We start from the raw sequence: 13,985 nt of genomic DNA, 5'->3' as shown, positions 1-13,985 counted from the left end.
CAGTTTAACCTTTGAAACATGATGGTGTTTGAAAAGGCGGCCATTTTCCTTTTAACACTTTGTCTCTAGCATCATATGACTTGTAATGTTTTCTTGGTTTATGTGGCAGAATGGGACAGGGGACTCAAATGACTTCTGGCGGATTGAAGTTGTAAATAGAAAATTTGGGAACCGGATCAAGGTACTGAGAAGTCGAATTCGCCTCATCCATTTGGTCACAGGTTGTGTCCTGGGATCGTCAGGAAAGATTCTGCCTAAGTGGTACGTCCCTGGGGCCCTGATATCCTGAGCCAGTTCACTCTCTCTTTTAACACTCCATGGGTATACCAGAGCCTTCAGTTCCCTGGTGGTAACACTACACGGTATACCAGAGGCTTCAGTTCCCTGGTGGTGAGTGCTCCCTTCCCTTTTCCTTATTTGGTAGTAAATGAAGAAAAACATTATAGTGCACAGAACTCCAGCTTAGCTTTGCATTTTATGTGCCTTGGTAGTTGGACATCTGTATGACTGCCTGGAGGTTAAAACTCTAGGTGGTGTCTTTTTATAAGTGGAAACAATGTATGCTTAGTTACTGGTAAGATAGTTGTAGATTATGACCTGTGAGTTAAAAGAATAATGGCCACTGATTTACAGAGAAGCTCCACATATGTAAGAGTGGTGGGCATTGCTATACATGGGGGCATTCCAAATCTTCTAGAACATGTGTGACTATTTTTCTGGCAGGGGCTGGGAGCAGTTGGAAGTTACCTGTACTCCGTACCTAAAAGAAACCACTAACTCCATTTGGAACATAGAAGAGCATATCAATCCCAAATGTGAGTTGAGGCTACTGCCCCGCTGACTCTGTCCTAGAAAACACCACTAGTGACCTCCTCCAAGGCTGTTTCAGCCTCCCAGGCTCTGTTCCTGCATCATGGGCGGCTCCATGCCCTTCTGTGCTTGCTGCGGATTAGTCCAGTTGACTCGTGCCAAGTATTTCCTCTCCATACAAACAAGCAGACCCTTCACACAAGGCCACAGTCACACTGATCCCAGTCTCTGCTTCCAGGCTCCTTTGATCTTCTCACTTTGGTGTTAGCTTCAACTCAAACAGTCTTGGGATTCATCTTCCCTCACCACACCACACCCCGGCTTGTGTTGATTTCTCCATACTTGCCATTCCCTCTTCTTAGTACCTGATCTAGACAAACAGTGGATTGATTGCTTGAACAATTCCTTATTAAATATGTCAGGAACCACATGGGTCCTGTGGATATACTGGTGAGTGAGACAAAGCTGGTTCCTAGTCTCATACTAACAGGAGGCCAGCTTCTAGGCTAGTGCCACAGTAATGGGTGGTGGAGCCAAGAGCTGCCAGAGCACCAGGGAGGCCCTGTCTGTTCCTCTGCCATCCTTAGAGTGCACCATAGAGAGCACCCAATGAGTGCTCAGCCTAAGCCTCATGAATGACCCTCCCTCCCTCCCGAGACGCTGCTCTGCTCAGCTTGATAGGGAGACTGCACTTGTCTCTGTAGTGTAAGGGTGTGGATGGCAAGGGTGTGGGTACTGAGAGGATAATGCGGCCAAGCCTTTCTCTTGTCATTTCCCCCTAGTGCCAAACATCAGCCTGGATGTGCTGCAGCCCAGTTTTCCTGAGATCTTGCTGGAGTCTCACATGGTCATGATCCGGGTACTGCGGCCCCTTCTTCCTTCTAAATCTAAACCTAAAGTTCTTAGCCAAGCTCTTGGGTGCCCACAGATTTAGAGCACAGAGCAGTAGCCCTGGTGTAGATCCCTGCTCCGTTGTGGAGGATGTTGAAAGTGTCCACCCACTGGTTTACTATGTCTTTATGAGGATTTCCGGGATCACAGGATGAGGTGGGGATTTGACGAGGATATTGATAGCAGTGATTCCCACGTTGTAGTTTCATTTCTATTGCTGTGACAAACACCCTGATAAACTTCTGTCTTGTTTAGGTTTTACTGCTATGAAGAAACACTGTGACCATGGCAACTCTTATAAAGGGAAACATTTAACTGGGACTGGCTTACAGTTCAGAGGTTTAATTCATTATCATCATGGTAGGAAGCATGGCAGCATGCAGGCAGACATGGTGCTAGAGAAGGAGCCAAGGGGTCTAACATTTGGATTGGCAAGAAGAGCAAGTGACACTGGGCCTGGCTTGAGTATCTGAAGCCTCAAAGCTCACCCTCAGTGACACACTTCCTCGATCAAGACCACACTCACTTCAACAAAACCACACCTCCTAATAGCGCCACTCCCTATGAGCCTATGGGGGTCATTTTCATTCAATTCATCACAAGCAAATTAGGGGAGAGGAGGGCTTATTTCACTTATAATCTCCTAGGTTACAGTCCATCACTAAGAGAAACGGAGGCAGAAACTTGAAAATCAGATCTGCTTGCTATTTTACACAGTATTACTTGTGACTGTGGAGTGTACACACAGCCAGAAGACAGGAGGATCCACAGAGCCTCACTGGCTCGCAGGCTAGCACATACTCAGCTTTCTTAGAGAGTTGAGAACCACTTGTCTAGGAATGGTACCACCGTACCACCCATGGTGAACTGAGCCCTCCTACATCAACTAATAAGATAATCTCCTACAGACATACCCACAGACCAGCAAGAGCTAGGTAATTGGGTTGAGGCTCTCTTCCAAGGTGATTATGGGTTGTAGCAAGTTGACAGTTGAAGCTAACCAGCACATCAGTGAACATTTATGCAGTGTGTGTGTGTCCGTGTCCGTGTGTGTGTGTATTCATTACAGTTCTGGGAAGGCTATTGTCAGTCCTACTTTACAGACAGGGAACCAAATCACAGAGATATTAAGGAACTTTTTAAAGGGCACATAGCCATGTATAAGGTAGATCCAGGCTTCAAAGGTAGGCTTTCGGGGTCAGTGTCAGTTACCATGACACTCCTGACTCTGATTGGCAGTGCTCCTGAAAGTCACACATTGCCTCTCATGACATTAGAACCAATTGGAATGAGAAGCGGCTTTGGGTGTGTTTCTATACGTTGTACAGGCTTAGCCTTGAGCCCATTCCTGTGTTCCTTGGGAGGCATGGCTTATTCTTGTCTAAGGATTTCTAAGACTCACTGTTTGCCCCCTGTTGTTAGTAGCTAGCAGCAACCATAGCATCGAAAGTCTGAAGTAAGCTGCGAGAGGAAATCTTTAAATGGAGATTTTGCCCACAGATGGAATTTGCATGTGTAAGTGGAGGAGACATTGCTGCAGCCGATGTCTGGTGGAAGACCCTTGCTCTTGTTGTGGGAATCTGAGTCCTATAGAAATGATGTTCAGATCACAGTGTCTCAGGCCACAGAGGTAGCCAGCTGTCAGCCACCCACAGAATTGCAAGGAGCTGTGGCAGATATTAGTGTTCCTTTCTGAGCCAGTGTCAAGTAGACTACCTGGAAGTGATCATATAAGCAGCCCTCAGAAAACATAGTTGACTTACTCCATCAAATTAAACTTTTAAAACCCAGCTATTTGTCAGTTTTGCACATTGGAAGGTGATAAGTTGACATTAAACAATCTCTGGGTCACTACTTCTCTCACTCTGTGCTTGTAGCTGTCACTGTGGCCTGATGACATAGCTCTTTTGAATATATGTCTGTCACTCAGAGTATCAGTCTGGGCATGAATAGAATTTTAAGGCTAAAATAAGTGTAGAATTTTATTCCTTGTTTTGCCAAAAGGAAGAGACAAAAAAGGGGGGTGGTGTATAAGAGCTCTTAGTTTACCAGAATTAGAGAGAAATGAGAGACAGTGAATCCAGACTTTAGACATGCAGATATTGGTGTATATGTTGTATCCATGTCTGTCTGTCTGCCTGTCTGCCTGCCTGTCCATCTGCCTGCCTGTGAGTTGAGACCTGAATGGAGAAAGCTCAGCCTGGTAAAGTGAAGTGGAATGAACCATCTAGATTTAGTTATGCACGCACGCGCACACACACACACACACACACACACACACACACGCCATGTTGAGTAAGAATCTGCCTCCTTTAATCTCTTGATTTGTAGAGATGTTAGATTTCTCTTAAGAGTGGTAAAGTGAATAAGATTTCTATGAACTACTGAGTGCCTGGTTTGGACTGAATTGGGCTGGTTTTAAGGAACTGGTTTTCCTCATCAATTACTCCCAGGACCAGAACACTCCATTCCTCATTCTAAGGCCCTTTAGATAGCCATAGTGACTGTGGAGGTTTGAATAAGAGTGGCCCTATAGGATCATATATTTGAATGCTTAGTCACCAGAGAGTGGCACTATTTGAAAGGATGAAGGATTAAAAGAACGCTGGGCAATAGTGGCACATGCCTTTAATCCCAGCACTTGGGAGGTAGAGGCAGGCAGATTTCTGAGTTTGAAGTCAGCCTGGTCTACAGAGTGAGTTCCAGGACAGCCAGGGCTACACAGAGAAACCCTGTCTCGAAAAACCAAACTAAACCAAACCAAAGCAAAACAAAACAAAAACACCCCAAAATTAAAAGGATTTGGAGGTGTGGCCTTGTGAGAAGTATGTCACTGGGGGGTGAGCTTTGAGGATAGATCTATCTATGGTTTTTCGAGACAGGGTTTCTCTGTGTAGTCCTGGATGTCCTGGAGCTCACTCTATAGACCAGGCTAGCCTCGAACTCAGGGAACCACCTGCCTCTGCCTTCAAATTAAAGCTGTGCACCACAATCAATCTCCTAGCTTAAGGACTGTGAGGTTTTAAAAGTCTGTGCCAGGCCTACTGGTTGGTTTCTTTCTCTCCTTCCTTTTTCTTTTCCTTTTCCCTTTCCCTTTCCCTTTCCCTTTCTTCCCTCCCTCCCTCCCTCCCTCCCTCCCTCTCTCCCTCTCTCCCTCTCTCCCTCTCTCCCTCCCTCCCTCCCTCCTCCCCTCCCTCTCCCCCCCTCTCTCTTTCTTTCTTTCTCTTTTTCCTGTCTGTCTATCTGTCTCTCAGCCTTCAAATCAGACTGTAGCTCTCAGCTACTGCTCCAGTGCCATCCATTCATGCTGCCATGCTCCCTGCCATGATGATAACAGACTAAGCCCCTGAAACTCAGCAAGCCCCCAATGAAATGCTTTCTTTTTGTAAGAGTTGCTGTGGTCATGGTGCCTTTTTGAAGCAATAGAACAGTGACTAGGACAGTGATCCAGGGGATTTGCAGCCAGTCCTTTTGGGGACACACACCTCCACCCATTTTTAAGAGCAACCCATTGCCCATACTGAGACTTAAAAACTAAACTATACTCAAGCCCTTCCTTTGTTGAACTAGTCAGGCTCCTTGATAGCAGGCCACTAAATAAGATCTTCTAGATTGTTCTTGGATAAACCAGTAACTCTCAGTTGAAGGTAGTTTTGCCTCTCCAGGGAAATCTAGCCATATATGAAGATTATTTCTTGCTAGCAGAGCTGGAAACTGAAGCATGAGCGCTTTCCTGACCTTCCAGGGAGTTAATACCAAGTACTAAACACAGGACAGCTCCACAGCAAAGTTGTCCAGCCCCAAACGTCAGCAGTGGCAAGGCTGTGAGACATGACCTACACAGCTGCTAACTTGCTAGTTTTTGTTGATATTGAGGATGGCTCAGGCCTGGGAGCGAATGTCCAAGATCCTGGCTCTCTTTCTTCCTGTGTCAGTTAAGGCCCAGTTTTGCTGTGTGAGACAAGTCACTGCGTATTACTGGCTGGGTCCAAGCCCCTCAAACTAAACTGAGTACTGGGCATGATTTCTCTCCTCAAAGAGACATATTCTTGGAGAGGAAAATAAAAACAAACAAAATTCTTACTTCTTACAGATATTTATACATTCCATAAACAGTTATATAATATAGCTATTCTATTAAAATATTACAGAGGGCATTTAGAAAAACAATAATCTAAAAACCTCCTCCAGGTAAAGGGTAATGAAAACCCATTGAGACACTAAGCTAAAGTAACCTTTTCTGAGTCTCTGTTCTTCTGTGTGAAATTAAACTGATTTTATCCTCCTACACATACCTTCTAACACTGGTCTTAGCCAAGCAGGCTGTTATTGGTAGGAGTGGAGGCTTGTTTGTCTGAAGAATTAAGGCAGTTATTACAGGCAGTAGACAATGGCTGCAAATGGAAACCTGACTGTTCTGTGGCAGGGAGCAAAATCACTGGGGTTTCTCTTGGTGCTTGGCTGGAACTCCGATCATAATGCCTCATGCTTATATTAGATGGTTAGACTCTCTTTCTTGACTAGCTTTTCCTTGCTGCCTTTTTACAGGGAAATAATGGCCTCAAACCCAAGGACAATGAGTTCACATCCAAGCCCTGGCACTGGCCTATCAATTATCAGGTAGGGCCCAATTCTTGAGCTCTTCCAGGACATAGCAACAAGAAAGAGACTGTGGGGCTGGAGTATGTATGCAAGGGGAAGCCTCACCTAGGAGGACTCACCAGGAAAGACACGCTGTTTTCTACCTGCTTTTGACTGCTACTTCCTAGAGAATTCTTGTAGTGTTCAGTCTGAGCCTCCTGTCGGGGCTGCTCATCTATGAAGGATGAGTATTGTGTGTAATCGTCCTTCCCCTTGAATGGATGGTTGGGGATAAGCTGAGTCTTGGATCAGTGGGATGTCCTTTGCTCCACAGGGCCTGCGCTTCTCAGGGGCCAATGACACGGACTTCCGAGTCTATCTGCTCGGCAACCCTGTGAGTATCCCAGCTCTGAGTGCTTAGGTCCCAGCCTGCAGAAGCTGGTGTCCTTTCATCCCCAGCTCTCTTTCCATACAGGTGGTCTGGTGGCTGAATCTGGTGAGCATTGTCCTCTACCTCCTCTCGGGGAGCACCATTGCTGTGGCTATGCAGAGAGGGATACAACTGCCTGCAGAGTTGCAAGGTCAGGGCCCCTGGGATTTTCCTGTTCCATCCTTTTGTCTGGCTTGGCCAAGCCTGGACTTGGGAAGATCTGCCTGCTGAGGAGCTCCCCTTACCTCTCCCACTGCATACGTTTCCTCTCCTTTGCTTTGAAAGCCCATAGTCAAGAGATGCTTTACACTGGGCTCAGCATTTTGTATTCTTCCTAGTAGCCTGTAGCAGAGTATAATCACCCTTTCTGTGTATTAGAAAACCAGGCACAGTGAGACAAAAAGCTTGTCACACAACACATAGTCAGTGGTAATGTGCTAAGGCTCAAAACCCAGCAGTCTGCCTTCAGGGCCTTCACTGTCACACTGTAGCTAGAGAAGTGCGCCTCTCCTTATCTGCTCCCTTTGCTCCATGGCCCTTTTCTCTAGTGGAGATAGAGGCAGCTTCAGGCTATGGCAGTGATTGGCCTCCTGGTTACCTTGGCTGCTGGACAAGGATGACATCTAGATACCCCACAGACCCTTCTGCCATTGCCAGCTCCTGTCTGAACAGTCCTAGCTCCAGACACTCCCCTACCCAGCCTCCTTTCTGACCTTGATGCTGGGGAATGTCTCTGACAGCAAGTGGAAAGCAGAGAAAGGAAGCAACTGTCTGTGGGTGTGTGTCTCCTGCCAGATGCCCACATCTGTTGTGGCTCCTGTTGGCAACCCCACTAAACTGGATTCTGACCAGGGAGTCTGGAGACCCACTGACTCCTCTCTTTCTAGTCGCCATGGGGTTTGGGTAGTCCGTGTGAGGAAAGGAAGGCCCAGTGAGATGATGTGACATGTTCAGAGTCACATACCAAGAAATGGAAGAGCTAGGCTGGAGCCCAGGCCCTGCCTCCACTGCCTCTTGATTGGGTTGTGCTGATTGGGCTGCACAGGGCTGACCAAGGTGCTGCTGCGAGGAGGTGGCCAGCTGCTCCTGGGATGGATGCTCCATTACTTCCCTTTCTTCTTGATGGGCCGGATCCTCTACTTCCACCACTACTTCCCAGCCATGCTCTTTTCCAGCATGTTGACAGGTCAGCACTGCTGCCTCCCTGCCCTGGGGGGATGATGCAGTGGGAGACACTGTGGGAAAGGAAGATGAAGTCACCCTGAGAAACTGGTCTGGGGGGACCTCTGCTCTCTACTGTGGTGCCTCCTTCCTGTAGGATCCCCAGGTGCTGTCCTGATAGGCTGGTACATGTCCCTGCTCTCCATAGGTATCCTATGGGATACTCTCCTGCGGCTCTGTGCCTGGGGCTTGGCCCCTTCTCCCCTGGGTAGGAGGATACATGCGGTGGGAATCCTGAGCCTGCTTCTGACAACTGCCTACAGGTATGTATCCCCTTACGTGACCCTCTAGTTTGATCTCTAGGTACATTTGAGCATCCCCAGGGTGCTCTTAAGGTGTTCTCATGGATGGGTCATGTCCCTGAGAGTTCTGAATCAGTTGGGCCAAGGTGACCCTAATGTATAGTCCGGTAGAAATAGCAAGGGCCTCAGTCCACTCCTAGCTAGTGGTTTCCAGCTTTGATATCACCCTAGCACACCTAGAAGGTGCTTTCAAGTTACAGTGGCTCCTTTCTAAAACAGCTGCCAGTGGGGGGAGGGAAGGATGGGAAACACAGGGCTGCAGATATAGGGATGTGACTCAGAGTTGCTGCACAGAGACTGATATTTGTAAAGCCCTCCTTGCCTTGCCTTCTGGCAAGTCTCAGAGCCCCTGTCAAGAGTCCTTGGCCACTGTGGTGGGGCCTGTAGCCCATGAGCACATGCCTACTGAAAAAGGTTAAATTTACATGTTGGCACTCTGGGCCACATGGCCCATGGGCAGACCTCTAAAAGGTTACCTCTCTTAGGCCTGTTGGGGAAAGCCCTTCCCTTCTGCCAGTAATGTCACAGTGTACTGGGATGCACAGATAGATGGATGGATAGACTGGGTTATGTTGGAGGAGCCTGTGTGATGGGCCCCAGCACAGGGACTTAGAGTTAGAGCTCCTTGGTGCCGTTCTAGAATGCTGACCACCTTTCTCTCACTCTCACAGCTTCTACCTCTTCCACCCTCTGGCTTATGGGATGGTTGGTCCCCTAGCCCAGGAACCTGAGAGTCCAATGGCAGGACTGAGGTGGCTGGAATCATGGGACTTTTGAGGCCACTGCCAGGACCCCAGCCTGGATCCGGGTTTTATCCAGGGACACCCAGCTATGAAGCCAGATTCTGGACCCTTCCAGCTCCAAGGGAGCTGCCTGAGGAACCCAAAACATTCTGCTGCCCCCAGGACCAAACTCTGGGAAATAGTCCTGGACTTAACTAAATACTAAAAAGAGCCACAGCCCTGTCTACAGCACCTGCACGGGGCACGTGACCTACAGCACTGCTCGGTGCCAGTTCCTGTGAAGCACAAGGAAAGCAGGCATGAGTGTCAGAGGGTACATCTGCCCAGTCCCTTTGGAGTGTGTAGACCATGTAACTGTGGCAGCCAAGTGTCATAAATTCCAAGAAATGGTCCAAGGTTAACAGGATATTCTCTGGTATCTTTTCACATTGGATTTGGTTTCATTTAGGTTTATAAGATCCATAAGAAAATTTTCTAGTCTTCAGGAGGGTTGAGTGTGCCGTCCCACCCCTTGTGGTGTTACAGAGGTACAACAGGTAGGACCATTAAACCTTTGCTGCCCTTCTTCTCACATACTTCCAGTGAGGCTAGCCAATCACCCTGAGTTTCGGGGCTGGCCTTCTGCTACTGCCCACAGTGTCTTCTATGGATACAGTGCTGCCTGGAGTGTGTACAGTGCACTGGGTGCCAGCACAAGCTGGCAGAGAACTTGTCAGCCTATGGTTGGCCTTCCTTAGGTTTTTGGTCCCTGTTCTGTGAACTGGGTGAGTGGAACACACACCTTGGCTATGTACCCAGTGTCTGTTTCTCACTGTCCGTCCCCTTTTCTCTGCATCTGCCTGGCTCTGAGGACCAAGTCCTGCTGGCTTACAGAGCCACTGAGTCAGAGCAAAGACCTGGGGGCTAAGCATCTACTGAGATGCTGAGGTAGGTAAGGGGTGCTCAACCTGACTGGCTCGTGCTTGGCATTTCTTGCTTGGCATTCCTGTCTTCACACTTCCAGCCCTCCCTAATAATACCCTCTTTTGCTTTCTGGTCATTTCCCTAACTTTCTGGCATCGCCTTATCATGTCTTTTCCCCCAAAACCCAGAGCACCTGAACATGCATGACAGCTTTTACTGTCTACCACTTAAGCTCAGAGCTGTTCCTTCAATTTCCTTGCCCATAGGGAGTAAAAATTTTGTCATAACTAAATCAACCCAAGTCCAGTCCATTAGTCTGCATCCTTCTTTTCAGCTCAAAACAAAAAATTTATTTGATCCTAGAAGATTTTGGTATTTCAAGGCTTAATGAATTTACCACAGTCCACCTTCCCTCTACTGTAGCTCTTAATGACTCTGACAGGGTCAGAGTTCTTTAAAGCATCTTCAGGAGGTGGTTGCCACGGAGACTAGAAACTGGTCTCAGGGACAGGCTGTGCTACCTACAGAGTGGTGGAGAGGGAAGCTGCTGGGCTTTGCTTGGGCGTTCAGCTGAGCATCATTAATGTTAATAGAGGAAATGTAGCCCTGTCAAGAGCAAGGCAGAGCAGCTAATTAGATCTGAGACCCACTGACCATCCTCACCCGTGGCTACAGCCTTTTGACTCCCCTCCTGCCCCCACACCCCAGCAGGAAGTGCAGCTTGTGCACAAAGTCTGGGCTGCCTGCTTAATTGCATTGCTGGCAGGGACTGGGGAGCTCTGCTCTCATTGCCCTCCCCAACCCTTGCCTGCAGGCCCAGGCAGGGCTGGTTTCTTCTGACCCAGTGGGGGCACCATGTGGGTAGATTCTCCTGGAGAGGGGATACAGGAATCTGTGCTTGGCTTTTAACAAGGTAGCCCATGGGACATCTAACAGGTGGCTAATTTTCTCTTATGCCTTATTTCTGGAGGCACTGTTAGAGGGAAGGAACCCTAGAGTAACCAGAGGGCAGCCTTTAGAGCCAGAGTAGGTAGCAGAGTTTAGTGGGCTCCTACGTGTCCCTCCCTTTAGTGTCACACTGAGGGCAGAAGGGTCTCTTCTTATTTCCAAGTATGGGAAAAAGGTGCCCCCCACATAGTCCCTCTTCTTCCATACCCAAACTGGCAGATACTTCTATGGAAAAAAGGCCACTTGGTCACATCACTAAGTGCTTATTCTATTTGGAAGATGGAGGGGCAGTGGGCGCTAGGGTGCTGCTTTGCGTGTGGGCTGCAGCCCTTGGGAACTGACAGAGATGTGGTCCATCTCAGCCGGCTGGTGAGAAGGAAGATGTGCCAGGCAGCCTAACACAGCCAGGGTCTTGACCCACCACACTTTGTCTTTTTTTTTTTTTAAAACTTTCCAGAGATAATCAGAGATCATTACTTTTGTAATAAATAACTCTTGTTTTCAATACTACATTGTTCTTGTGCTTGATTGCATCTGACTTGTCCTTGACAAAAATGGCAAGAACTAGCCATGGTATCTCATAGCTAGGGCCATTCTAATTCCAGCTGAGGCTCTGGCCAGGCAGAGCCTAATGCCAGGGGAATGTAGGCTCCCTGAGCACTTGCTTGCTTGAGAGTCAGTGGCTGTTGTTTCCATTTCTTAACAAAAACCAGTAACAGCTGAGCCTGCTCTCTCTTGCTGAACTTTCCCAGACAGTATAGAAAGAAACAAGGGAACCATTTTCTCTCCTAATTCTGAGAGAGCTGTGCAGCCCAGCATGGTAGCACATTTCCATTCCAGTTAACTGAGGGCCCCATCCTGGCATGGTCGTCTGTCAAGAGTACCAGCTGCAGAGGATCCACCCTGTCCTGTTAGGGCATGGTCCTAAACACCTGATTGAGGTGATGCAAGTTTGAAGAAATAAACACCAGACTCACATACAGAAAAGCAGGGTTCAGGTGGGCCATGCGAGTTATGATGGAGATGCACAGCTACCTGCCTGGAACGTCAGCATGCTTGTTATAGACAGCATGGGGAGGAGTTAGCTAGTCTCAGCAGAGGCCTCTGTAAGGGAACAGTTTCTGCCTGCTGGGAGAGACATCTGAAGGAGAAGGCTGGGGTCCATGTTTCTGTACACCCTGTCAACATCCCACAGGTACCAGAGAAAGGTTTTGCCACATCTCATTTATCTGAGACACCGAGGCGCCTTTTGATAATATACATTCACTTGGGATGAATCCTTCCCAAGTGAAGGATTCTGCTCTGTTCCTTCATTCATGGTTTTCCCTCACAGGATCTACAGAAGGTGACTGCTGACTTAGCATTGGATTAAAGGTTCAGAGAGATTCGTGCTTCTGTGAAATTGGGAGTCTTCTGGGCTACCTTGCATCCCCACTCCCCACCCCCCACAAGAACCATAAAGCAGGAGGGAGGCTGGGGAGGAAGATAGGTCATTCCTGTCATTCTAGAGATAGAAGATGCCAGGGACAGGCACGTCAGAAAGGAACTAAATTGTCTGTGAGGGGCAATAGCTTGGTAAATATCCTTTTTTTTTTTTTTTTTTTTTTTTGTCTTTTTGGATTTGGGGGTGGGTTTTTTGTTTGTTTGGGTTGTGTGTGTGTGTGTGTGTGTGTGTGTGTGTGTGTGTGTTGATTTGGTGTTTGTTTGCTTGTTTGTTTGAGACAGGGTTTCTCTGGAGCCCTGCCTGTCCTGGAACTTGTTCTGTAGGCCAGACTGGCCTCAAACTCAGAGATCAGCCTGCTTCTGCCTCCCTAGGGCTGGTATTAAAGGCATGTGCTACCAGCTGACTAGTTAACATCATTGATACATGTGACATTTAGTCCTCCTGAAGGCCTAAGGAAGATACTTTTCTGGTTTCCATTGTGCCCATGACAGATTACATTACTTACCTAATGACCCACAATTAGATAATCAAGGGCAGGACTTGATGCAAAAGGGGGTCTTTGGAGCTCCTCCAGCCTGGAATAGCCTGCTAGGCCTGGACACTGAGGAGAGGCTGGGACACAGCTGGGAAGCATCATAGTTCAGCCCGATGTTTTATACGTTTCGCATTGTACATTCACAGCTTAGCTAGGACCCTGGCTTTCTGGGTTCCCCCAGGGGTACCCAAACCAGTGGAGGTAGATATTTAATAACAGATTTCCTGTGGGGGCAAAACTAAGCCCCAGTGTATTTGCCAGTTTCCGTGGTGCAAACTTCCTCTATGGCCCGTTTCACGTTACTTACTTGATGTCCCTGAGTGAGAAGTTTGGAAGAGATTCATAGCCAGCTCTCTAACGCTGCATGAGTTCTGACTCAGACCCAGTAATTCTGGCTCAGTCTGAACTATGGGCATGGCTGGTGGCTGTGGTCTGTTCATTTGAGGGAGGCAGTAGGGAGAGTAAGCCAGATGGTCAGAACTGGGGGCAAACTCTGGCCCCACCTTTTCTTTTTTTAAACTCTGTGACTGGCCAGCTAACCTTGCCTCCCATTTCCTCATCTCTAAGATGAAAATATAAACAGCATCTCCTTCACAGGGCAGTTGGGAAGATACAGCTAGTGGTCACAGTGTCTGGACACAAGCCCAATCTACTAGCTTTTTTTTTTTTCTCCCCGAGACAGGGTTTCTCTGCATAGTCCTGGCTGTCCTGGAACCCACTTTGTAGACCAGGCTAGCCTCGAACTCAGAAATCCGACTGCCTCTGCCTCCCAAGTGCTGGGATTAAAGGTGTGCACCACCACCACCCGGCTCTGCTAGCTCTTTAAAGACATTAATGATACATTGACAGCTCTGACTAGAGAACACTTAAACTATCCTAGATTTTAACCTATTGTGTAACCCACAGGGAGGAAAGAACCTCTTCAGCCCCTCAGAATAGAATTGAGACCATCAGTGGTTGGGGTACCTCACCTTGACTGCCTAGGCTACACCAGATCCTTAGCCTTTTCCCAAGGGGAGCAGAGATTAGAGCACACCAAATCCTTCTGTGACCTCTGGCTCAGAGCTGTGGGTTTGGGTTCTGGTTCTTCCACTTAGGTCATAAGTCCACTACTCCCATGAATTCTTCAAACCTCAGATGATGTTACGTGAAGAGGCCAGAAGGGTCCTGAGTGAGG

General features: G+C 48.0%; 1 protein-coding gene across 4 annotated transcripts in view; it reads left to right on the top strand.

Annotated features, from left to right (window-relative positions):
- The window catches only part of Pomt2 (protein-O-mannosyltransferase 2), a 41,108-nt gene extending 29,769 nt beyond the window's left edge, over nt 1-11,339 (top strand). The window contains exons 13-21 of one of the 4 annotated variants that reach the window (XR_003950039.1): nt 97-261; nt 724-815; nt 1,593-1,669; nt 6,250-6,321; nt 6,617-6,676; nt 6,758-6,863; nt 7,758-7,898; nt 8,082-8,196; nt 8,907-11,339. Coding sequence is in view for 2 of the 4 variants with exons in the window: in XM_011244088.3 (XP_011242390.2) it covers nt 110-261; nt 724-815; nt 1,593-1,669; nt 6,250-6,321; nt 6,617-6,676; nt 6,758-6,863; nt 7,758-7,898; nt 8,031-8,196; nt 8,907-9,012 (972 nt within the window). In the remaining 2 variants the exon portion in view is untranslated. Of the gene's footprint in view, nt 1-96; nt 262-723; nt 816-1,592; nt 1,670-6,249; nt 6,322-6,616; nt 6,677-6,757; nt 6,864-7,757; nt 7,899-8,030; nt 8,197-8,906 lie in introns of all 4 variants that reach the window. The other 3 variants (XM_011244088.3, NM_153415.4, XR_003950038.1) reach the window with 3 other exon arrangements.
- Nucleotides 11,340-13,985: the final 2,646 nt, after the last annotated feature.

The sequence above is a fragment of the Mus musculus genome, chromosome 12 (genome assembly GCF_000001635.26).
Source record: "Mus musculus strain C57BL/6J chromosome 12, GRCm38.p6 C57BL/6J".
Taxonomy (NCBI): domain Eukaryota; kingdom Metazoa; phylum Chordata; class Mammalia; order Rodentia; family Muridae; genus Mus; species Mus musculus.
Note: the sequence above shows the minus strand (reverse complement) of the source record. Positions and strands in the feature narration are given on the sequence as shown.